General features: G+C 46.9%; 1 protein-coding gene across 1 annotated transcript in view; it reads right to left on the bottom strand.

The window, feature by feature from the left end:
- Positions 1–25,971, bottom strand: part of STEAP3 (STEAP3 metalloreductase) — a 51,900-nt gene extending 25,929 nt beyond the window's left edge. The window contains exons 1-2 of the mRNA XM_054575002.1: positions 25,913–25,971; positions 544–1,043 (exon numbers count right to left, since the gene is read on the bottom strand). Coding sequence (XP_054430977.1) covers positions 544–1,023 — 480 coding nt within the window. The 5' untranslated portion in view covers positions 1,024–1,043; positions 25,913–25,971. The remainder of the gene's footprint in view (positions 1–543; positions 1,044–25,912) is intronic.
- Positions 25,972–26,718: the final 747 nt, after the last annotated feature.

Genomic DNA, 26,718 nt, shown 5'->3' with positions numbered 1-26,718 from the left:
CTTGACTTGGTCAGAGCTCCTGTCAAGAACTGTATGCAGCTCCGGCCATTCTCTGGAGCCATTTTCCACCCTCAGAAAAACCTGCTATTGACTATTTTGAGAAATCTACTCATTCCTTGGAAGCTCTTGGAATAAACAGATGAAAACTTGGGACACATATGCTTGGCTTGGCACTTAAGTGTGTTACTTTCTCTATTCTGAGTCCAATTCTAGAAGCAAAGTTTGTTCTTTTCTTGACTCTAATCATAAAAAAACCATCAACCTTTTCCTCCCTGCCCCCTAGGTAACTAAGGTACTATAGAAGAAAGAATATGAAGTTCAGATTTGTATTCATAGGCGCTGGGTTTAAATCCCAGCTCACCAACTGTGGGACTTGGAGGAAGTTCATGAAAATCAAATCCCTCCTCCATAAAACAGAACTTTGCAGTGATGTGGAATGAGCTGAGACAATGAGCACAAAGAGCTTCATAATCTGAGGGTCCTCAAGGAAAATTAGCCATTTATATTTACTATGATGATGGCTGTTATTCCCCCAGCACCCACCTGTCTGTTCCCATCCCTCGGGCCAGCCTGCAGGGTCCAGGCTGAGATGACATTGAAGGCCTTGACCACGGTGCAGGTGGGGAAGAGGGAGGCCAGGTATTCAGCATTGGAGTCACGATGTTGAAGGTGCTCCTGCTCAGTGGGATTGCTCACATCCACCAAGATCTTGCCAGCCAGCTGGTCACTGAGAACACACAGTGAGGAGTAGTGCTCCCGGAACGTGGCCACAAAGATGACCTCAGGGGAGCCTACTGCCTCGGCCTGGAAAGTCACTTGTGCTGATGATGGGAACAGCCCAACTATGCGTTTGGGGTTGCGGCTTCCCACCACCACACTGAAGCCAGACCTCACCAGGCATGTGGCCAGAGAGCGGGCAAAGTCCCCACTACCCAGGATGCCCACTTTGGGGGTCTCATTAGAGGCCTCGGCCAGGCTGCCATCACTGTCCACCAAGCGGCGGCTGATCAGTGGCTTGTCCATCTCTTCCGGGATTTTGTTGGCTAGAAGAGAAAAGAGGAACCTGGTCAATGCAGGGCTCCTGGACTGTCCTTCCTATAACCTCTGTCTTTCGTTCACTGTAGCTGCATGGTGGTCAAACATTCACCCAACAGGCCTTCGTGAGTGCTGGCATATGCCAGCATGGGGAGATAAGCTGAACGAGACCAAGCTCCTTCCTGAGGAGTATGCACGTTCAGGAGGAAGAGAGGGAAGGAAGGACTTCTGCCCCCTACCCTTTGTCCTTCCTGCTAAATTACTTCTTTGGGACAAATGTGCAAGAGTAAGAGTGCTGAGAAAGAAGGGTATGCAATTTTCACGATCATACTGTGCGACACCATGGTTATTTTCAAAAGAATTATGTGATAGACAATGTTACTATCCATAGTTAAACCCCAACCTCACCATTTTTGGGTGTTAGCCTTGATCACCAGGAAGGGTAGACATGTTCCTCTGCTTGTTTACATTGTACATTTTGGAATCACATCTCTGATACTCTTCCTTAAGTAGATGTTGAGTAGCTTGAACACAAAGACCTTACCTTATTTGACTCTGGATCTCACCATTTGCCACAAGGCTGTTGCTCAGTATTTGCTGAATGAATTAATAAATAATGAAATCCCACTCTCTGGGGGGGAAGGGGGAGTTGGTCAGGACACTGAATAGGATCCTGAGATTGGATGGGTGCCCTGGGATCTCCTTCACTGAGCCTGAGGTATGAGTGGACATGGAAGAAACCCTGGACTTGGACCAAGAGTTGATAGTAAAATTATTGGGAAAAATTGTATTTTAATTATCACCATGTTCTTACTGAAATTTGCTATTTCCTTTATGCACAAATGTAAGCAAAAGCCACAGCAGTAGTCACAGTGATTTTGTCATCTATACTGACCAATGTGGTAGCACAAATCGTGAAAGTTTTCCAAATATTGCTTCAGTTCATCACTAATTTAAAATCATTGTAAATAGGATCATCTAAATATATAGAGCATCTAGATATATATAGATATATAAATATATAAATAGGAGCATCTAAATATATAAAGACAGAAAATCAGTATGGAAACTTTAGACAGCCTTGTAGCTTCCTCATGTGTACATGGAACATTCACCAGGACAGATCATATGTTAGATCATAAAACATCTTAACAAATTCAAGGAGGCTGGAATCATATCAAATAACTTTTCTGACCACAACAGCATGAAACTATAAATCAGTAACAGGAAGAAAACTGAAAATTTCACAATTATGTTGAAATTAAACATACACCCTGAACAACCAATGAGTGAAAGAAGAAAACAAAGGGAAATAAAAAGAAAAATCTGAAACAAGTGAAAATAGAAACCAAAACTTTTGTGATACAGCAAAGCAGTTCTGAGAGGGATATTAATAGCCTAATTAAGAAAAAATATCTCAAACAACCTAACTTTACACTTCAGGGAACTAGATAAAGACCAAACTAAATCCAAAGTTAGCAGAGGAAAGAAACAAAAAGATCAGAGTGGAAATAAATGAAATATAAGCTAGAAACACAATAGAAAAAAGTCAACAAAACTAAGACATCTTGTTTTGAAAAGATAAACAAAATTACAAATCTTTAGTGAGACTAAAAATAGGAAATAAATAAAATAGGAGAAATTACTACTGATAGTACAGAAATACAAAGTAACATAAGAGACTATTATGAACAATTATATGCCAATGAATTGGATAACCCAGAAGAAATAGATAAATTCCTAAAAACAATCTACCAGGACTAGATCATTAAGAAACAAATTCTGACAGGCAAATAATGAGTAAGAATATTGAATCAGTAATTTAAAATCTCCCGAAGAAAAAGTCCAGAACTGGATGGATAACTCACTGGTAAATTCTACAAAATATTTAAAGAATTAATGCCAGTCATTCTCAAACTATTTTCAAAAACTGAACAGGATGGAGCACTTCCAAGCTCATTTTGTGAGGTCAGTATTATCTTGATATCCAAAATAAGAACACTGTAAGAAAAGAAAATTACAGGACAATATCCCTGATGAATATAGATGCAAAAATTCCCAATAAAATACTAGCAAACAGAATTCAATAGCACATGAAAAGAATCCTACATCATGATCAAGTGGGATTTATCCCTGGAATGCAAAGGTGTTTCCACATATGCAAACCAATAAATGTGACACACCACATTAACAGAATTAGGGATAAAAGTCATATGACCATCTCAATAGATGCAGGAAAAAAAAGCATTTGACAAAACTGAATATCCTTTCATGATAAAAACTCTCAGAAAATGGGTATAGGAGAAATGTACCTTAATACAGCAGAGGGCATCTATGACAAGCCCATACCTCACACCATACTCAATGGTAAAAAGCTAAAAGCTTTCTGCCCTGGATGGTGTGGCTCAGTGGATTGAGTGTTGGCCTGTGAACCAAAGGGTCACTGGTTCAACTTCTAGTCTAGAGCACATGCCTGGGTTGTGGGCCAGGTGCCCAGTAAAGTGTGCATGAGAGGCAACCACATACTGATGTTTCTCTCCCTTTTTCCCTCTCTTTCCCTCTCTAAGAATAAATAAGTAAAATTAAAAAAAAAAAAAAAAAGCTTTTACTTTAAAATCAGGAACAAGACAGGATGCCCACTTTTGTCACTTCTATTCAACACAGTACTAAAAGTCCTAGCTAGAAAAATCAGATTAGAAAATAAATAAATAAAAGGCATCTAAATCGGAAAAGATGTAAAATTGTCACTATTTGCAGATGGCATGATCTTACATACAGAATATCCTAAAGAGCTCACCCGCAAAATTGTTAAAACTAAGAAACTAATTCTAAAAATTGTTAAAAAATAAGAAAGTTACAGGATACAAAGATCAATCTACAAAATCAGTTGTAGTTCTAGACACTAACAATGAACTACCTGAAAAAGAAATTTTACAAAATCTCATTCACAATACCATAAAAAACAAAAAACAACAAACTTAGGGATCAGAAGAATATTGTACAAATGTCCATACTACCCAGTGATCTACAAATTCAAAGCAATCTTTATCAAAATTCCAATGATATTTTTCACAAATATACAGAAAATATCCTAAAATTATACAAAAGACCGCAAATAGCTAAAGCAATCTTATGCAAGAACAAATCACACTTCCTGATTTCAAACTATATTACAAAGTTATGTTAATCAAAGTAGTACAGTGCTCTCATAAAAACAGACACATAGACTAATGGAATAGAATAGACAGCCCAGAAATAAACACACGTGTATAAAGTCAACTAATCTTTGACAAAAGTGCAAGAATACACAATGGGGAAACAACAGTCTCTTTAATAAATGGTGTTGGGAAAATGGCACGTCCTCATGAAAAAGAATGAAACTGAACCTTTATTTCACACCATACACAATATCAACTCAAACATTAGACCTGAAATTGTAAAGTCCTAGAAAAAAAGATAGGAAAAATATCCTTGATATTGGTGTTGGTAACAATTTTTTGGATTTGATACCAAAAGCACAGACAACAAAAGCAGATATAAAGAAGTAGGACTATATCAGTCAAAAAGGTTTTGCACAACAAAGTAAACAATCAACAAAATGAAAAGGCAACCTATGGAATGGAAGAGAATATTTGTAAAGCATTTGTCCTGTAAGTGCATGTCTGATATAGCCATACACTTGGATATATATGACAATATTCAAAAAAATATAAGAAATTCATAGAACTCAATAGTTTAAAAAAAATTGGGGGGAAAACAACAAAATAATCTAACTAAAAATGGGCAAAGGACCTGAATAGACATTTTCCCAAAGAACTACAAATGGCCAATAGGTACATGAAAAGACGCTCAACATCACTAATCATTAGGGAAATGTAAATCAAAACCACAATAAATAACACTTTACACCCGTTAGGATGACTATTATCAAAAAGTTGAAAGATACAAATGTTGGCAAAGATGTGGAAAAAAGGCAACCCTTGTATGCTGTTGGTAGGAGTGTAAATTTGTACAACCACTACAGAAAACAGTACAGAGCCTCCTCAAAAAATTAAAATTAAAACTATCTTATGATCCAGCAATCCCTCTTCTGGGTATTTATCCAAAAGAAACAAAATCACTATCTTGAAGGGAATTCCACACTCTATGTTCATTGCAGCATTATTCACAGTAGCCAAGACACAGGAAGAATTTGAGTGTCTATTGATGGATGAATAAAGAAAATGTGGTATGTATATACAGTAGAATATTATTCAACCTTAAAAGAGAAGGAAATCCTATGGGACATTATACTATGTGAAATAAGCCAAACACAGAAAGACATATATTATACAATCTCACTCATATGTGGAATCTAAAAAAGTCAAACTCACAGAAGCACAGAGAAGAATGGTCACCAGGGGCTGGCAGGTGGAGGAAATGGGGAGATATTGGTCAAAGGGTACAAATTTTCATTTATAAGATGAGTAAGTTCTGGAAATCTAAGTTCTAGATCAGCATGGTGACTATAGCTACTAATAATGTATTATAGACTTGAAATTTGCTAAGAAAGTAGGGAGATCTCCAGTGTTCCCAACTCATACAAATGGTTACTATGTGTGAGGTAATGAATGTTATTAGCTTGATTGTGGTAATTATTTCACAATGTATATGTATATCTAAACATCACATTGAATATCTTAATATAAACAATTTTTATTTGTCAATCATACCTCCTTAAAGGTAGGGAAAAATTTAAAAAATAAAATATAATCATAGTTGATATTAGACCAGCCACTAGATCTTTCTATTTAATATACAAATAAAGTGGGCATATTACTACAGCATATCGTTTTTAAAAAACATTTTAGAAGCTATGTTTCGATATAATTGGTTTCCTTTTTAACCCTATGTTATTTTATTTTATTCATATAAGAGCAGAAGTCCAGGGCTTCACCAGCTGATGGATCCACAGGGGTTCCTGGCACAGGGGTTCCTGGCACAGAAGGGTTCAGAACTGTTGCCTGGAACCAGTGGAGCAGCAGGGACGGCTTTTAACATCCCGCACAGATGCCTGCCTCTTCCTGCTTTCCACAGCAGCCTCCTGAGACCTGCTCAACACAGGCAAAGTGGGTGGGGTAGGAGGGTTACAGGTCTAATAGAAGAGGGGGCAGGGGGACCAGGAGGCCGTGGCAGGCTCTGCCATGGACCAACTCTTGTCCTTGGACAAGCCCCTGTGCCTCTCTGGGCATCCTACCTTTGTGAATGAAATCACAATCTCTGCTCGGAGACGACAGACACTGCAATCCTAAAAGGCTTTGAAAGCTGTGACATGGACACTTTTCAAGGTAGCAGCAGCTCCTCTATATGAGATGCTCCTTATGTGCTGGTTGCTTCCTTTCTACAAGTGACAGCCATCCAGTCTTCATAAGAACTCCACAAAATAGGTACCACTATTATTCCCAACTTAAAGAGGAGGAAACTGAGGCTCAAAGAGGCCAAGGAACTTGCTCCAGATGGTGCAGAGGGTAAGTGGGGAAGGGACCTGGATGCTGGTCTCTCTGCCTCTCCAGTTTGAACTTTGCCAATAGGCTTACTGCCCAGAGGGCAGGGCCCTGTCCAGAGACACCCCCGTGAGTAGCAGAGCTAGGACCACACTGGCTGAGAAGAGGGCTCAGAGTGAAACGGGATGCACCGACCATCCATTCTGAGAGCCAGGGGTCATGCACTGCCATCCTGCCTCTGCCATGTGCGGGTAACTCCCTTTGCCTCTCGCACTTTATTTACATTGATAGTTTCAAAGTATCACCGTGTGTCCCTCACAGCATACCAGAGACCAGCCGAGTTAACCCTTTTCAGGGTTATTTCTGTGTGTACCCACAGATGGAGGGGCCATGCTCAGAGAGACCTGCAAATACAAGCCAGGCCCCCCACCCTACCCACACCTGACTCGACTGTGGGAAATGGAGACAGCACCTCCCTGAAAAATGGGAGAGTGTTTTCTGCCTGGTTCTGGGGGTGTTTTCCCAAGTGGTAATGAGCTATCCTTGTAGTTGCAGGGAAGCCTCTTGACTTTTCTTGGTGCACAGGCTAGGAGTTGTGGCCCGTGGGTAAGGAGAGGGGGGCTAGGCACCCACCTTAAAGTTGCCTGGGCCGGGAGCCAAGCTCTAGAGTGTCTGGGTCCTAATTCTGGCTGCCACCTGCTGGTTCCATGATCTTGAGTTTGTTAGTGCCTCAGTTTCCCCAGTTATAAAAAGGAGATAATCATAGTACTTTCCTTATGGGGAATTATTGGAATAAGTAAATCAATATTTGTAAAACACTTAGAACAGTGCTAATAAGCACTCAGTAGATGTTGGACAGTAATTATGACAGAAACACTGGCTGCCAGCACTGAACCAGCAGCAGAAACAGGCAAACGAAGGATGCAAAAGACCCTGGCAGCACCTTTGCAGCCATGGGGAACAGGGCTACATCATGACTGGGGCTTTGCAGGCAGCCTTGGGCTCCAGGCCAGTTTAGGGGATCTGGGACAAGGTGAATATAAAGGCTGACTCCTGGGGGACTCCAGCATTCCCTGTGGTCAGTCAAGGCTGGTACAGATACCCGGGGCCTCTTCCTAGTCACTGCCTAAGCCACCTGGAGACACCAGCCCTGGGGCAAGCTCTGCCCTTTTGGGGAAGGAGAGTAACCACACCGGGGCCTCCAGACCGTCTTCTTCACGTTTGCTAGCAATTTGGAGGAGCCCAAAGAGGTCCCCTCCTGGACAGAAGCCTCTCCTCTGTCTTTTCTCACTTTTTCCTCTCTCCCCCCGTCATCTCCTGAGCAACTATTATGTGAATACTCTTAAGAGCACAAAGATGAGTAAGACGTGATGCTCATTTCAAATGGTGTACAATCTGGTTTTCATGGGTGTGTGTGTCTGTGTGTCTGTGTGTCTGTGTGTGTGTAAATGGTGAGATAAGACTCACTCATCCAGGACTGAACACAGGGCACATGGGATGGAGCCCAGGAGGCAGATATCACTTCTGGAGGGGAAGCCAGGCTGGGCTTTGTGACACACATGGCATGTGCTGGTCTTCGAAGATCCCCAATGGTTTATAGATTCAAAGCAAAACCCAACCCACCAAAAGGGAAAAAAGACAATGAGAACAAAACTTTGAATGCTATGTTTAATCCCAGACTTAGCAATGCCAAGTGGGAAGGAACTATTCTGAGTTGGCTCTCAAGGCAAATGACTCGAGATTTGCTTCCTTTTGGGGAGTTGAGATGGAGGCAACTGCACACAGGGAAGCCATAGGCAGGAACTGGGGGGACCTGGGACTGGTCCCAACTTTGCCCCAAAAGAGACAGAGGAGCATCACTGAGCCTCTCTGGGTAACTTTTCTAGCAGATGCCCTCTGAGCCCCAGTCATCCTGGCAGGTTAGGGATCTAATCAAAGTTCCAGACTTATGGTCCTAAGGGGCCTTGCCGCAGGATGAATGGAAATAAAACATAAAGCACCTCTAATGCTCTTCTTGCCATGAAAATTTGGTCCTTAGGACAGGAACCAACCAGATGGAAACGCCTCCTGCTGATGCATCCACCCCAGGAATAGCAAATTTTCTTCTGCAGTTCAGATATAGGGACAGCCACTGTTAGGCCAAGAGCTGAGGTCAAATCATAGACGTGCCCATCACTTACTAGCTGGGTACCTTTGAGCCCTAGTTCCCTCACCTTCAAAATGGAGACACTAATTGTACCTTTCCACACGAGTTGTTGTGAGGATGACAGGAGCTAATTCACGCAAGAGCTCAGAACCATCTATTCTGACTGGTGCACGTGAGCAAGTTTGCGCATGGGTACTGTCCTCCGAGGCGCTTCGTGGGAGTCGGTCACGTCTCAACATTCTCTGCCCTCCCAGTGCCCAGAACAAAGCCTGCTGCGGGGGTAAGGGCCAGCGAGGGCAGAACAGGTGGGGCAAGTCCAGGAGGCCACAGAGGACCAGCAGAGCTCCTGTTGCCGTAAGGTGAAAGCGTGACTAATCCTGGCTTTACCCTGGCTCCCCGCTTATTCTATTTTCAGATCTGGAGGCCAGAGAAGGGAGGGGATCAAATTGCTGCTGGCTGGGCTGAGGCCGGCCACCTACACACAGACCTGCACACTTCCCCCCTCCCAAGCTTCCAGCAAAAACCACTGAGACGCAGGCACACAGGAGCTCACACAAAGCACTGGTTCTAACCCCTCTGGGGCTCAGGGATCCCCTCCCACTTCCCGGCAGAGCCAGGACATGGGCTGTTTGTGGCTGGGAGCCAAGTTGAGCCTGTGGGCCTGCCTGCCAAGTCTCAGGCCACTCACGGTGGGCAGTCATGAGGCAGGCAGCTCTGTAGCTCCCAAGGCAGCAGATGACCCTCAGGCTCAAGTGGCTGCGGCAGGAGCAGCTGCAAAGGGGTCAACCATGTGGGTGTGTGGTGGGGGCTGAGGGTAGCTGGCTGTGGCACCCTGCAGCAAGAGGGAGAGATGGCCTGCAGGCCTGCAGGGGTGCCTCCCACACTCTCCCAGGCAGAGGCCGAGCTGACCTTTCTGGCCTGGGCTGGCCTTCGGGACTTGCGGAGGAATATGACATAGTACTTGCCTTCATGTGGCCCACAGTTATCTTCAAACTTTATTTTAAATTTTATCTGGTAGTAAAACTAAATTGGGGGTAATACATTTCTACTATTACTATATTTACTTATAAGTTAAATATATTTAAAATGTTATAATTCGTGCACTATAATGTCATATTCAGAATAAATCATATATAAACAAACATGAATGATAAGGGATAAAGCTTAAATTTAAATACAAATGAGAGAAAATCACCTTCCCCTTTCCTTGACAGGCAAACGGTGTCTGGAACACTCCTCTTCCCTCCGCGGTGAATCCAGGGACTTTTGCAGGCTGGAGTGCCTCATACAAATAGAAGCTCTAAATTTTCTTAGCCCCTGGGGAGTTCACACCCAATCTGGAGACCGGTGCTCGAAGAGAGTGTCAGGCATAGGAAGAAACTGAACAAGGTCTCCTGAGAAAGGGCACTGACTTCAAAAGGGGAAGCTGGGCGGCTTCTTGCAGGGGTTGGGCCTGAGCCTAGCCCTGAAGGATGTAAGAATGAACCAGGAAAAAAGCACTCAGGAGAAAGGGGACTGTGGGCTGAAAAGGGCAGTGTGCTAGGGCCCACCAACAGCTCGAGTCCCTGGGGCAAGCTGAGTGCGCCCAGAGGCAGCACCAGGACCTTAGCAAGCTGGAACTGAAAACACGAATCCTTGCCAGAACCCTTTGAAGCCTACAAATTGTAGAGATGGAAGGAGTAATGAGAGGCTGAAACTCTGGGTTCTGTCCTGATGATTTCCTCATCTGGAAACACCACAATCCTATCCTCTCTAGCCTCAGTTTCCTCATCTGTAAAATACGAATGCCGATAGCTGCCCAGCTGCCCTCAATGGGCAAAAGGTAGCTGAGGGCTGCACACACCTGGGGCATCTGGAAGTCCTGCCTGTGGTTTCTGTGCTCATCTGCCTTCCCTACCCTCCTGTCAACTTTGGGAGGGCGGAGATCATCATGCTTTGTTCCAGAGCTCTGCCTTTAGCACCCAGCAACGTCCTGGCACATAATAGGCCTTCCATGCATATTTCTGACGGAAGGCACACATCCCTGGAACTTACAGCTTCAAAAGTTACTCTATTCTTTGGGGGTGAAAATCCTTTGGAAATGCAGTGTATATTTCAAGAGAGGGCAGTCAGATCCTCACCCAGAACCCAGGGATCACCCCAAGTTGTATGAGGTCATGTTCTGAGGTCTTGTCTTCTGTTTTTATAGAACCTGTTTGTAGGCTTATATCCTCCCTTGTTGTCAGGACATTTATCATAGCTGTCTGCCTGCTTGCTTGCCTCTTAAAGCCTCCCCTCCCCCTCTCACCCAGGTCCTGCTAATTTTCTGTGGACAAGAAATACAAACAACACACCACCAAGAAAGTGAAAAGACAACTCACAGAATGGAAGAAAAATTTGACAAACTATATATCTGATAAGGGACTTGCTCCTAAATATAAAGAGAACTCTTACAACTGAATATTAAAAAGACAAATAACCTATATAAAAATTGGCAAAGGACTTAAATAGACATTTCTCTAAAGGACATACAAATTGTCAGTAACCACATGAAAAGATGCTCCATATCATTAGCCCCTGGGGAATGCAAATTAAAACTATGAGACACCACACTTCACAACCTCTAGGATTCTAACATCAAAAAAAAAATAATAATAATAATACTCAGTTGGACTTCACGCAGCAAAGCCAAACGTTGCCGGTTCAGTTCCTGGTCAAGGCATATGTCTGGGTTGTGTGTTTGGTCCCTGGTCAGGGTGATGGGGGCCTCGGGAGCTGGAAAATTTTAGTATAGGTAATAGCTAATAAGTTTAGAAACCAATGCATGTAAAAAGCTATTGTTCCAGGAACTGAAGGTATGACCCGCCTTGACTCCAGGAGACCACAAACAGTTCCACCTTTGTGTCTCAGGAGGACTGTAAGCAATTACGATGGTATCTGAGCCTTCGCACTCCAGGGTGAAACATCCACTGCCCAGGACACAGGTGAAAGGATGCTGCAGCTTTTATTTGATTAACTTTTTCCCTGAATTCCAAACCCCTTACCTACACGTTTCTTGTCCTTATAAAAAGGGTTTGTTAGGCTACATAACCCACTGTCTTCTCAGATTACTGGCCAACTGAATAAAGCGCCCATAAAGATTCAGTCCTTGTCTCTGCTTATTGGATCTGGTAGTAACAGGCAGCACAAACACAGGCTTTTCGTGTTTTCATGTTTCAGGTTTAGGCTCTCTAAAAATAAATAAAATCTTTTAAAAAGAGAGATGTAATAGCAAGTATTGGTGAGGATGTAGAAAAATGGAAACCCTCATCCATTGCTAGTGCGAATGTAAAATGGTGCAGCCATTGTGGAAAGGAGTCTGGCAGTGCCTCAAGGGCTAAACTGAGTTTCTGTGACCCAGCAATTCCACTTTTAGGTATATACCTAAGAGAAAGGAAAACATATGTCCACATAAAAATGTGTACATCAACATTCCTAGTAGCATATTCATAATACCCCCAAAGTAGAAACAACTCAATGTTCATCAGCTCATGAATGGATAAACAAAATGTGGTTCCTTTATGCAATGGAATATTATTCAGCAATAAAAAGAAATGAAGTGCTGATAGCTGTTACAACATGGATGAACCTTGAAAACATGTCAAGTGGAAAAAAGCTAATCTCAAACAGTTGCATATTGTATGATTCCATTTACATGAAATGTCTATAACAGGCAAATTCAGAGACATAAAGTAGATTCGTTGTGGTTCCCAGGGAATGGGAGGTGGGGTTCAGGCAAAATAAGGAGTGAGTGCTCACTGGTACAGGGCTTCTTTTTCAGAGTTACGACAGTGTTCTAAAATTGACTGTGGTGATGGTTGTGCAACTTTAAAATACTAAAAATCACTGTGTTGTATAGTTTAAATGGGTGGATTCAATGGTATGTGAGTTATAACTCAACAAAGCTATATAAAAGAAAATTGAGATACCACAGCCTGTTACTAATGTGTATAAATGAAGAGTAAACACACTTTCAGTGAGAGCCTAAGAACTTTTCATGAACTTAATGCATGACTTTTGGATATCAATGTTGGTGGTTCTACAATCTTCCAAAATTATTTCCTAGTTGTTTTCCACATATCTGATGCTTCTAAGCCCCATAACTTCTAGGAAGGGGAAGTGCATGCAACTGGCACCATTAACTGCTGTTGTGGAGAGACGGTGCCATAGGCTCAGCAATTCTCCAAGCAGATTTTGCGTGCATGCAGCACTTCTCTACTTCCCCTCACACAGGCCGAGGGCCATTCCTGACCCACAGGGCATGGCTGGCAGAGGAGGGTGCTGCGGTCTGAGGCCAACCCTACCAGCTACAGGGATGGGTCAGTGAACAGGGCAGATGTGTTCTGGTGAGAGGGTGTGGGAAGGCATCATTTGCTAATTACCCAAATGGCTGAGTGTTAACAGAGCACACAGATGCAAATCTGGAAACTAGCACACAGCTGCAAAGCTGCTAGGCTGGGCAGATTCATTCCCCTTTCCCTGCCCAACTCACCCCCTCCTTAATTAGGCAGAGAATCAGCTTCTGAGAGCCAGCCAGGCCAGCTAGCTCCCCAACATGCAGCCATAGAATGTGGGCTCAGGAAAACCTCTGGATGTTCCGGATTTACTCAGCATCAGTTGTCTTAGTAAACTGCAAAATAGGCCAGCGAGAACGAAGGCTTGGAGGCAGCTGGGGTCTTATTTCAGCCCTACCACTTATTAGCTGGGTGGCCTCACTTTACCTCTCAGAGCCCTCAGTTTTCTCATCTGCACAATAGAGTGATGTTACTTATTTTAATGAGCTATAGTAAGGATTATATGAGATAAACCATGTGTTACAGTATGAGCCTATAAAATTCAGTGTTTTTCATTTTGTTCCTCTGTGCCTAGAATTTGAAAAAACCTTGTCTGTGTAAAAGCAGAAATAGATGCTCTTAAATCAATACATGGAATTCTCTACTGAATGGAAAAAACTTACTCTAAAATTTTCTAAAAAGGTTCTGAGATAATGACCCCGAGATTTGCATACATTTCCCACCAAAACAATGGAGGAAATGACTTACTGCTGCTTGGGACTCGGGGACTGGGAAGATGGGGTCAGTGGAACAGGTAGAGGGTGTTAGAATGTACTGGGACATGGACCCAGGCCACCACCTATGCTGGAGCAAAGAAGGTATATGGCACCGGCTAAATACCTGACCACGAGATTCCCCGTATCAGAAGCAACTGAGGCACAGCCGCTGGCATCCCGCTGGAGACTGGGTGAATCCTCACTGCCCCCTCCCCTCTCCGTTGAACTTTCTACAGAATCAGCCCTCCCTGGTCAGACACCCAGGACACCTGGAGCAGAGGAGCAGGGTGACTCACCCTCCCGGGGATCTGCTACACACCTTAAAAGCCCTTCTACCCTTTCCCCTGGGGCTGATTGCAGTGTCCCCTCTCAAATAAAAGCCCTTAATTGGGCTTTCCTGGCTCCAGGTCCTTTCTTAGCCACTTCAGTACCTCACAGGGGGTTATTGCATGGAAAGGCTAGTGGTCAGGGGTTGGGAACCAGGGTGGTTTGGGATTAGGCATTGGGCTCCATGAGTCCTCTAGGGGCCACTAGTCCCACTGCCTGGCTGCTTGCCAAAAACCATCCTCTCGCCATTGGGGTCACCAGGCCAACCTTCCTTGCCAGCATCCCAGGCTCCTGGATGAAACTTGTGCCAGCTGCCTCTCAGCCTCCACAGCCTTTGAGAGCAGCCCCTTTCCCACTGACAGTATTTCTTTCTTTCCTATCTGCCTCCTCCCTGGACTCCAAGCTCCACGAGGAAGAAACGGAGTCGAACTGACTTATGCAACTCCAGCCCTTAGCCCAGTGTCTGGCACACATTAGGTCAAACTTGAGCTGCAGTGGAGTTATCTGGAGGGCTTGTTAAAAATGTGGTGCTGGGCTCCATCCTCAGAGTCTCTGATGCTGCTGGTCCCAGGGCCACACTTTGAAGTAGGTGCTCAATAAAGGTCTGCGTTGGGGAGTGAATGAATTAACAAATTACTTGCAAGAACCACTTCACGGGGAGGGGGACAGGTGAAACCGGTGGTGGGAAAATGGAGACAAGTATATGTGAACAATTAAAAAGAAGAAAAAGAACCACTTCATTTTCCATTTCTTCCCTGGGTCGTTATACTCAGGACCCTCCCAGCCCGCCTCTGCTCAAGCCCTCCCTGACCCCAGGACCCCTGGCATCAGTGCTCTCTAAGTCTTGAGGGTCAGAGCTGGACCTTTCCAGTGAGAAGGCAGTCGGGGCCACGGTGGCTTTCTTTGCTGAGCCAATTAGGTAAGCACCGCGGGGACGCTCCCATAGCCCCTTCTCCTCCTGTGCATGGGTCTCGGGCCCACTATGGGCTGACAAACAGCAGAGGAGTTGTACTGGGAAGCCACAGATCTTGGGGACCCAGGAGACCCAACACCCCAACTAGGGAGATCTTCATAGAAGACTGAGTTTCCTGGAGGACCAAGGATTCAGATGGCCTGACTCTCTATCCAGGGCTCTTTCACTACAATGATTTGACAGCTGGGCCTGGAAGAACTGATGCTGCAACAGGTCATTACTTCCCACTGCCAGTAACAGGCGGGATGGTGGTCAGTGCTGGCTGGGAAGGGGCAGGGGTTCGGCCAAGTGGTCAGGACAAAGGTCAGTGGCTTGAGGCAGTAAAGATGCTGCACATCAGGGGATGCCATTTACATTGTAACCCACGTGACTAGTACCCTCTGGAGGTGTGCAGTGCACAGCCTGGGCAGTTTTACACAATAGTTGGTCCTGAAAATCCTCATCTGAAGCATTTCCTCATTTGTTATTCCCTGTATAGCTACTGTGTACCCAGCATGGACCAAGGCACTAGAGCTATGCAGGTGGTCAGAAGAGTGCCTGTTCTCTTGGGATTCTTAGGGGAAAGGCCTTCGACACACTGCAGCAAGGATTAAAGTGCTTGATTGATGGCAATGCCCAGCACTGTGGGAGCCAGGGAGGAGTGGCTGACCTCTTCCCAGTGAGGTCAGGGAGCTGGCGTGTTGGGGGACAGCTTGATCCTTCTGCGCTGGTTAATCCAGCCAGGCTGGAAGCTGTCAGGCGGCAGCTGCTGAATCTGCAGCCTCAGTGTCTGGGGTTGGGTGGCTTCTTGCTTTCCAGGGACCTTGGAGCTGTAAATCCTGGGACCAGATAGGTTTTGAGGGCTGTGGCTACCCATTCCTCCCTCCCCTTGCCAGAGTGTAAGTTTGCAGAATCGGGGATAGAAGCCTGTTCCTGGGCAGGGGGAAGTGTGAATACAGGAAATGGGGCAGAGGCAGCCAAGACACACAGGGGCACCTCAGCTGCCTCCTACAATCCCATTCCTGGGCTTGGGATGCATGCTTCCCCTTCTTTGCCCAACTGATGGACCGCCATTTTCAGGAAGCCTCTGAGCAGGGAAGGAAGGTCCTCTCCTGTCCCTCCGTGGCCTTTGGACTTCTAGGGTTACTGGAAGTCACCCGCAGCTCTAACTGCTGTGTGGGGTGGGTCATTCAACTACTTCCTGATTGTGACCAGTTTTGCCATGGGCCAACTCCATGCAGAACTCCAACTTTTGTTAAGAGTCCCCAAGAGTATAAAACACTGGTCTAGGCAGCCCAGGGAGCACCTCCTGGCTTCCTCCTAGGCCCTCAAACTCTGGGACTCAATCTGCACTCTGTCACCGTACCAATGACCATACACCCTGGTTCACTTGTCTGTCTCCTGACCAAACTAGGGGCTACTTGTTACTCATTTCCCTGTCTCTCGCAGCTACTCAGGGCCTGGCACCAAATGGTATTCAAGTAATGTTTGTGGACTGAATGACTTCAATTCTGTGCCCGAGGGCAGAGTGCGCTTGTGAGTCCTGGTCTTTCTCCCCAGAACCTAGCTTGGGCTCTCCTGTACTCCGTGGTGACTAAATACCACGAGTTACTAATCCTTACTGCAGCCTGGCAATATTGTCAGACCTGGCTTGGCATTTCCCTTTTTGATAATCTTAATAACACACAGGACTTATACTGCACAGATGTGTTTAAACAATGCAAATAAATAGAAAAACACAAATGATTCATGCAGCTCTGGCTAGAGTGGATAATCAAACTCCACATCTGAGGCATAGCAGGTGTGGTCTGGTTACGTGGGTTCCCAGGAAGGGAAGCTTCAGAGATGCTAGGTGAATGACTCCCGGGCCAGTGGGCCTCTGAGACGGGGGAGGCAGTCATTCAGAGGATTCTGCCCAGTCTCCATCAGGCAGGGTATCCAGGGGCAGGCGGGGCACAGCTGATGGCCTTCTCGGCCTTTCCTACCTGAGTCCTGCCTGGTCTATGGGTTTGTCAGTTGCCAGCACAACCAAGCCTCACACTTTTTACTCCTAAAGTCATAGACTTAATCTTTTTGCCTACAAAGTCCCTTTCCTCCAATGGATGAAATTCAAGGTCCATCAGAAAGGCCACCCTCTCTCCTCATTGATGCAGAATTAATTCCCTCTCCCTCATCTCCTTTTCCTTAGAGGTCCAAGGGGTGGATAATGGTGGGGTCACTGACCCCACAATCTTCATCACCTCTTCCCACATGCTAAGGTTAATATTAAAATTAATACCTTTTGATATAATAATTCACAATTCCCAGTCAGGTAAAATGATTACCAGCTTCTGTAAAATCTTTCCCATTTTATGGATCTGAAATAAGCAATCTAAGTAAAAAGTGGGCCATTTGCTATGCAATTTGAAGCCACTTTCAGGGAAGTCTCCTTGTTCCCTCTTCCCTGTAGAAACTTTGGGCCTCCCTGGGGCCATTAAGATTCACCTTCCCCTACAGAGAGGCAGCAGCCAGCCACACCCCAGCACTCAGCAAGTGTCTGGCATGAGGCATGTCTATAGCAACCAGGAGTCACACGAGGAGAAGTTACTGTGAGGTGAGGTCACACTCACACATGACTGTGGGTTTACACTCAGGGTTTAATGTGTAGAAAACTATCATTACTTCTATTTTGCAGATGAGAACTAAGGCTCAGTCAGGACTTCTCTAAGGTCCCATCCAGTCCCTGCATTCAAGCCGCATCCAGGGTGGTGAGGGTGGGGAGCTCGTTGTCATGGGCATGAGAAACAGCTGGTCACTTCAGTGTGTTCACTAGATTCCGCATTATGAGTGAAATTATATGGTACTTGTCCTTCTCTGACTGGCTTATTTCACTTAACATAAAGCCCTCCAAGTCCATCCATGTTGTCCCAAAGGGTAAAATTTTCTTCTTTTTTACGACTGAATAGTATGCCATTATGTATATGTCATAGTTGTTTTATGCACTCATCTACTGATGGACCCTTGGGCTGCTTCCAGATGTGGGCAATTGTAAATAACACTACAATAAACATTATATTCTTTTGAATTAGCATTTTGGGTTTCTTTGGATAAATTCCCAGAAGTGGAATTGCTGGGTCATAAGCAGTTCCATTTTTAATTTTTTGAGGTATCTCCGTACTGCTTTCCACAGTGGCTGCTCTAGTCTGCAATTCCACCAACATGAGATGGACTCATAGAGAGCAGGCTGACAGCTCTGGGGAGCAGCAGTTAGGGCGTGGAGGGATCGAACAAAAAGGAAAAAGCATTCATGGACATGAGCCTTAGGGTGTGGTGATTGCAGGAGGAGACAGGGGTATAAGGGAGTTAACTAGTAATGGAAAAAAATTCAATTAAAAAAACATTAACTAAAATAAAAAGAAATAGCTAGCCACCTGGTCCACATGGGGCTCTAGGGTGGTCTGCTCCCTTTCTCTTGCTATCCCTCACCTGGCTGAGCTGCCTGAACCCATACTGTCTAGCCTCTCATTCTCAGACTGTTTCTGCAAATCCAGGGCCACCCTGTATCCTAGATTGCAAACCATGCATGATGGGCCCCAGGCCCTCCCTCCCTCTTAGGTTGAGGGGTTCAAGAGGCCACAAGGAGGCTCCATCTGAGGCCTTCTCCCCACCCCCGTCAGCATAGCTGACCTGAGGGGAGAGAGAACAGAGGATGCCAGTCTCAAATCAGGCTTAAAAGCTGGGTTATAGCCACATACATCTTAATTGGTGCATTTCTATTTTCTCTGTGGGAATGTTCCCTTTCTGATGGACTCTCACAAACATTTTACTGTTATATTTCTTGTAATACTGCCTGGAATTGTTGTTTAGACATCATAAAAAAATCATTATATTTTTAAAGGGAAGGCTGAGAAGTTTCTACAAAAGAATACAAAAAGCTGGGGCACACACACAAACACACGCAAGCCAATCCCCACACAATGCATATATGTACAAAATTGGTCTGGTGGAAAAGAGAAGTTTATTACCACAATGCTTCTCAAAAAAGAAGTGAATGAATAATTTATAGGGCTTTTTACAAACATCTAGATTTTCTAATCATTCTAGAAAAATCCAGTTCGATTACTTACAGAAGCAGTTCTGTGATAAACCACACCCAAGAAATGGTTACCAATAAATAAAATGTACAATTCCTACTGGGCCTGCCTTCCACAGAAATGCATCATTAACATTAACATCTTTTTTCTTTAACACATCAGATACCACAACAGTGTGGCTCTTACTAACTCAAGGCACTGTGTGTGATAAATCCTTGAACCCTTTACTTTGAAAAGGCTCCTGACTTACTGTTTAGATGATAACATTTCCTGTTTTATTTTGGCAAGAACTTCATTATATTGTGCACTTTGCTGACAGTCCCAAAACAGATGCACCCAAATTGAGGATGTGCAGCTCTGGTCCTTGAGACCCTGAGATGACAGGCTACAGTGAGCAGGCCAGGGGCTGGTGGGGTTGTTGGGAGGCAACCGCACATGCCCATCTGGGATCAGTACCCTAACCAGGCTCACCAACAACAGGCTGGCACAACATCTAGCTAACGCAGGGGTCTGAAGTGCCAGTCCTTGACAACGCCACTGTGATCCACGCCACCCCTCTTTCCTGGGCCTCCGTCCAACCTGTGGGTGTCCTGACTTTTGTTGTGAAGGTGGGACTCCAGCTGACCCTCAGAAGGCGAGGGACCTCCCAGGGGTTTGGACAGCGGGATAGGTGCCCCCTCACCCTGCACTCCAGCTCCTGGCCTCAGGACTGGCTGGGGAGTGGTAACTGATGATCACGTGCAGAGTATATGTGAGAGGGCAGTTCTGGCTTGATATTTCCTGTTTGGGGAAGAAACCTCACTGGTGATAACTAATGGTTCAGACTCAAGTCTGTTTTCTACAGGAACTAGGGTAGGACAACCAACAGAACCCAGGATACGTAAAATGAATAAACATCATCCAAGGCAGGACAGACTGCTTCACTACGAGGTGCGGGGGGTGGGTAGAGGGAAGAGGGAGGAGAGAAGGAGGGAGGGAGAGAGAGGAAGCATGTTCACATTTTGGGATACAAAGCCAAACATAAGGGATGCAGAAAGTGCAGCGGTAATTTATTGCAATCACTGTGGCTGTCACATATTTAGTGATAATTCTCTCTGCATTTTGTACCAACAAAGGCTTTCTGGTTGTCTTTACTTGCTTGTCAATGCCTATGGGGGGGAGAAAGAGAGACAGAAAGACCCACAGACAGAAGAGGGGACAGAAGAGGAGACAGAAGACTGTCACAGGGGAAAGTATGATGGGTCTGTGCCTGCCTGCTGCTGAGGGCTTTCCCAGTTGCCTGGAGGCCACACTGACAGCACAGAGGGAGGCCAGAGGTTTGGAGGTTTCTCTATCATTAGAGTAAATTATGCCAAGTTCAGTCTTAGGATAAGTACATTCGGTTTTCAACTTGTTTACAAACTGGTGATCTTGGAAAATGGTAGCTCTGAATAACCCTGGGTATTTGAAAACCAGAATATACACCACAGGCTCCAGGCAGGTTTACTCTGTTATTACAACAGAACAGGGCCTGCACAATTCTGACTGCTGTGGCCTGTGTCTTGTCTCTTCCACTAGGCAGAAACCTCTTGTGAGCAGAGGTATTCTTGACTCTCCCTGGAGTCCAGTGCTGTCCAGCATGCACAGACTGACTCCTACTTAGCTCATTTTCCACTCCCCTTCTTCCCAGTCCCTGCTGCTCCCCACCTCTGCCAACCTTGTTACCTCCATCGGAAGTCCTGACATCCTCCGGGCCATCTAAATTCCCCTTCCCCCAAGAGCCGGCCTCAGCTCCCTTGGGCACTTAGGTACTTCCCAGCCCCCACAGCCCCACAACCAGCTCTCTCTGCTCTGAATTCAGAGAAGCAGCCGTGTTCATTGGTAGATCTAGTTAGGCTTGGGTATGGATTCAGGTTCAGCCACGTACCAGCCCTGTGACCTTGGGCAGTTACTTTTCTTCTCAGTTGTGATAATTAAGTAAAACACTGAATTTGAAAGCCCTCAAATAACACATCTTAGAACTGCTCTTGTTCACACATTTCCTGTGCTCTGCTCTGAGACTGGACTCTTCTTTGCTGCCTGGTCACATTTGGTATAGTCACTCAGCCTTCCAGTTAGACCTAAGCTCCCAAAGTGTAGGGACCTGTGTGTCCTCCACACTTGCGTATCTAACGCACACCTGCACAATGTGCTCTGCTCACTGGGAGGCTGGTAGGTGCCTGTTGGGCCAATGGGCTGAGGCAGTGAATACTGGATCACTTTCTATTCCTATTAAAGTTTCTGGGTAGTCTGGTCCCCTTGGAGAAACTGCCCTGTCAGGAAACCATACTTCCTTCTTCAGCAACCCTTCCAGGCATGAGGGAACAGGAGCGCCAAGAGCACCCCCACAGTTCCTGGAGTTGTCCAGGTCAGCTGTGATTCTGTCTCCTGGGGTTCTCACTGAGCCTTCGGCTGTGTCCTGAGCTTCCCGCCATCCTGGAAACCCCTTGCCCTCACCACAAACAGCCATGCCAAATCAGAATGATTAAGAAGAGTTGTAGGAAGGCTATGGGAGGATAAAAAGCAGCCATGACATAGCTCACCAGAGCGGAGAATGTCAGCTCTGCAACCTCCAGCCCTCCGATCCAGGAAGGTCAGAAGGTGGGTCTTTCCCAATGGAAGCCCATCACAATTCCTCAGCTGCCCACGCTCAGCACTGTCCTGTTTCCTTCTCTTCCAGTTCTGGCTGCCACCATATTCTTGGCCAGCCGGGGGTCAGCTCCGTGGACCAGCCACAGAGAGCCTGGTCTTACCTCCTGCACTGCTTGGCCCCACACCCAGGATGTGGTAGATTTGCTGGATGTGGTGACTGACCCCTGAACCCCTATCCCGCTGTGTTCAATGCACTACTACTAACCCATGTGCAAGCCTGGTGGTCACCCAGAAAGCCTCAGCACAGCCCCCTTGGACCTGGACCCAAAGTCTCACTCTGGCGATGGCCACACCACAAATGTCTGACGATGCTCTAGTAAAAGGAAGGGTCATTCCATCACAGATGTCAGCACACTGGCTTTGGGAAACCTGCTGTCTACACAGAGAGTGCTCTGGTCCACTCCACCATGGAAAGCTTAACAGGCCCATTCGCCAGTCCCCATATCGCATTTACCTGTGATTGATTTTATAATCTTGGGCCTTTTTTTTTACAGTTTAATCTCCTAATCTGATTGCTCCAGAAGGCTTAACAAGGTGCTGTTTGCTTAGTTCCCACCTGGCATTCATGAAGCAGATGCGGGAGACAAGAATAAGTTACTGCGTGATTGCAGGACAATTAGTGCTCACCTGTTGCATGTTCTGCCAGGTGACAATGGTGATTTATGAGGACAGACTGGGAAAAGTTGAGCGTCAGATAATTCACCAGTGACAAAGTTCCACACCTGAGAAGGAGGGGCATATGTGCACTGGGTTGAAGTTACAATTCAGGAGTTCATGTTCTCCCATAAATTAGCAGTCACCAGTCAAGCCCTGACAGCAGGTACAGTAGTCAATCCATCCAGCTCAGCAGGGAGCTGTCTCTGGTTTTGAATCCTGGCTCCCATCAGCTGGGCCTCACTAGTGCCTCGTTCCCTCGCTTGTATTCAGAAATACGTGGAGGGTGTGCGTTTTGTGCAGGGTTATAAAAGGCAACCAACACTCATCCTGCCAGAAGTAGGACTCAGCCAGGTCTTGAGTGCCTGTCACCAAACTGGTGCTCAGTCAATATTTGCTGAATGAATAAACGAGGCAGAATTTGGACACACATGTATAGTTAGTAGTTAGAAGCCACAAGTCTGGGGTCAAAAGAATGGATTGCAGTCTCATGTGTTCTCAGAAAAATTAAATGGTTGAGAGAACATTATCCTCATCTTAAGAGTCAGAAGGTTCAAATGTGCTCACACATATAACTTGCTTGGCCAAGGGCCTGGCACGCAGAAAGCTGAGTGTTCAGGGATGATGGCAATAATCGCTTCAGTTGGGATGGAAGCGAAGCCCAAGTCACGCCGAGGATGTGAAGGGCTGACGTGCAGAGGCCTGAAATTGGTAAGAAGTCAGGTCGGATAGGTAGGTGGGTCCGGATGCAGAAGGAAGTACAACTTCTATGCCAAACCTCTGGAAACCACTTAGAGTGGCCTGTCTGGCCTGTCCCCAACCCTCTCCAAGTTCTGTACTCTCCACAGCCTCCTGGAATAGGACATGGTTGGCGAGAATAGGGCGAGTGAGAAAAAGAGCCACTTACCTCTTTAACCCCCAGGAGGGGGGAAAAGAGCCAGCATGCCCCTAGATTTTAAAAGCTGCTTTAAATTGGCAAGCTTCTTTGTTTTAAATCAAGAGGCCCATTCCTGGTCCAGATGCTAGAAAGCAGTTTCATGGAGTGCTTAACTTACACAGCTCCAACTGCCCAGCCCAGGAAAACCTGGCCACTATGCTTGGTAGGGAGGGCAGGAAAGGTGGGTCCAGCCTCAGGTGGAGTCCAGAGAGCCCGGGTATCACGGAACAGCCTGCTTTCCCAGCCCCAGCCTACCTGAACATCACCCCTGCCTGCTGAGGCTTTATGAAGCAGGCGGCACAGACTTCTCCCAGAGTGGGAGTCACAGGCCGGCATACTGAGCAAGGAGTCCTGAGGCTGGGCCTGCGGCCACAACTGGAGGCCACACTCTGGGCCTTAGTCGCCTTCTCCAGTGAACTGAGGGGTTCAGACTAGGAGAGCAATGAGCCTGGAAGGTCCCCAGCTGATTGACAGTCAAACCTCAAGGGAAAGGGGAGCAATCTGATATTTATTGCACTCCTAAAAGCACTGCCCTTCACATAATTAATCTCCTAGGCAGGCATTATTGTCCCCTATTTATAGGAATATCAGATGCAAAGCCCTTAGCAAGATTTTACAGATAAAAAAACAAGTTCAGAGAGCTGAGGACTCTGCCAAGGTCATTACATGGCAAAGGGCTGCAAGGATTCAGACTTGGGTCCATCCGACTACAAAGCCAGGTGCCCTTCCCTACAATCAGTTCAGCCACTTTACTTCTCTACCACTAAGGTGTTCAGCTTTGGACTTTGATCATTTGCTTTCACTTTTAAACTACTTGAAGCCCCGCTCAATCCTCTAATAAGTCCAAGGAGGGAAGAGCAACGGGGCAAGGACAGGAACTTTGAATGGGAGAGGAATTAGCCTATTTGGCACTTCCAAATTTCCAGGCTGGAGATGTGTTCTAAGTATGACCAGGCCGAGTCCTTGGGAACTCACCAGGCTTGGGCTGGCTGTCCCACCCCCTAACTTTCTGATGGCTCTGAAGCCAGTGTCACCCCATGCCAACTCCAGGTCTTTCTCCCACGTTGCCTGGCTGAGGCCACTTGTCCATTCAAGACCTCCTTCAGGAAACCTTCTCTACCCTAGTGATGCTCCCTGCCCCACTAAGTCCACTTATCTATCAGATACTGATTAAGCACACACTCCATGCCTGCCCCTCTGTAGGCCACGGGGGTAGAGATGAGTAAAACAGGTCCCAGCCACCCAGGTGATCTAGTCTGGGTGTGGGACTGGGGGTTCATGCTGCAGACTCAGATTGTCAGCTGTGGGTTGGGACCTAGGCATCTGTAGTTTTATCAAACCATGCAGGTGACTGAAAGGGCACACCCAAGTGAGACCCTTTGGTTTTGTGAAAAATCTGGCCTCAGCGCTTGCATTCTTGGGCTGCCATAATCCTGAGAACATGCCTCTTTCCCAGTGGTAAGCTCCTCTGGGATCCCAAATCAGGCTGTGTACAAGTCCTCTTCTACAACTCACTACCTGTGCACCTTTACAAAATGCCAAAGCTCTCTTAAGCTCCATTTCCCCAACTTTAACTAGGTAATAATGGTGCCTTCCTGTCCTGAGGATTAACTGGAATACTCTGTGCAAAGCAAGCTGCCTGGTGCAGATAAATGCATAATAAATGTCTGCTATTATTACATCATCACTGTACTCTGATGGACAGAAATACTTCCCTGGGGTTATTTTGAGAACCCCCACTTCTGACACCTGGGAGGCCTGTCCACGCCCTCTGTCAGGGCTCCAGCGTAATGTGCCTTCATTTTCTGCGTGGATCCCGCCTCTTAGTCACTGAACAGCATACAGGGGTGGGTAGATAGGTTTACAGTTGCGAGGATGCGAAACAGAATTTATTCTTGTATTTTTATTATTGTATTATTTGTACTCTTGTAGAATTTATTATTTGTATTCCAACTGTAAACCTACTTTTGCCCACCCCCGAATTAGTTTAACATACCCTTCCCTTCCTCTACCCGGAGTGACCGAAGTTCCAACTATACGTCTTCGGGTAGCCTATCCCAAATTTCAGCGAAATGAACGGGAGAGGTAAGTTTGCCAGGCAAGAGCTTCTCGGGCAGAGGCCGACACTTGTCAGTGCAGCCTCTTCGGACCAAGATCGGTCGCCGAGGAAGACCCAGCCCACTGCTCCCGGCCCGCTGTGGGAACACTGGCCGGTGAACACCCCGGGGGCGCGGGAGGGGCGCCCGGGCTGCGTCTAGGGGTCCCGACGACGGCTCCCGCTAGTTCCGCACCAGGCGCAGGGTGCACAAGACCTTCCCCGCCCCGGCGGCGCACGCGGCTTGCGGCTCAGAAGCAGGGAAGACGCGCGAGAGGGAAGCAGGGACCCGGCTCTCTGCCGTGGGGCGCACGTGGCAGTGTCCCAGCAGCCGCGGTCGCCTGCAGACTTGTAGCCTCCGCGCGGCGATGGCGCAAGGGGGCAACGGGGCTGCGCCGGGTCGCGGGGTCCCGGGGTCCCGGGGCAGGGCGCAGCCACAGCCCCGCCACGATCCAGGGGACGGGTCACTCACCTCTCCGGCCCGCCTCTTGGAGAAGCCGCGGAAGCTGAAGGTTCCCAGGCAGCGGCTGAGGCCCGTGCCCGAGGCTCCGCCCCCCCCCCCCCGCGCCCCGCCCCGCCTCGCCTGCCCGCCCGCAGGGCGGCCCCAGCAAAGGAGGTGACGGCCCGCCTGCTGCGGCTTATCCATCTCGGCCACTTCCCCGGGGCGGCAATCGCGGAGCTGCAGGGCCCTCGATCCCCTCCAGGCCTGCTGCCCGGGAGGCAGAGGCGGCCAGCAAAGGCCCTCTGCCCCTAGCCCAATTTTCGGAGTCGGTCCCGTAGCTTCCAGATCTGCGCCCACCCGTCCTCCTGACCCTACCCGCGTTAAAGTGCGCAGAACTCCCGTTAACCAGGACAAGAAGGGCGTGGAGGCCAGAGTGACTTCTGAGACCCGCTCCCTTACTCAGAGGGACACCTCAAGTCCACGCCTATTTCATAACCCACTTTAAGTGGCAGGAACAGATGGTAAGAGGCCGAGGTGCCAGATTGGATCTGTCTTCCTTCTTTTCTGCAATGAAAGCAGGGAGCAGAAGCCCCTCAACAAGGCTGCATTCAGGCCTGTGTGGTCCTGTCACATCTTTGTCCCTTGTCTACCTTCAGGGCAGACCTTCGAACCTTCCCAATAGTCCTACGGTTTCAAGATCCTTGGGCTTCCAGGAGCTGCTGAGTACTCTGGAGCTTGACTCTGGGTCTAGACCCCAGGGACTCCAAACCACCACCCTGTCCCGAGAAAGATGGTCTCCAGCACTGCTGGCTGCCCTGTCCCCCATGCTGATGGCA

The sequence above is a fragment of the Pteronotus mesoamericanus genome, unplaced genomic scaffold (genome assembly GCF_021234165.1).
Source record: "Pteronotus mesoamericanus isolate MK-2021 breed Mesoamerican mustached bat unplaced genomic scaffold, CSHL_Meso_final contig_27, whole genome shotgun sequence".
In the NCBI taxonomy this organism is placed as follows: Eukaryota; Metazoa; Chordata; class Mammalia; order Chiroptera; family Mormoopidae; genus Pteronotus; species Pteronotus mesoamericanus.
The sequence above is the reverse complement of the archived record's forward strand: the minus strand, read 5'-3'. Positions and strand labels throughout refer to the sequence as shown.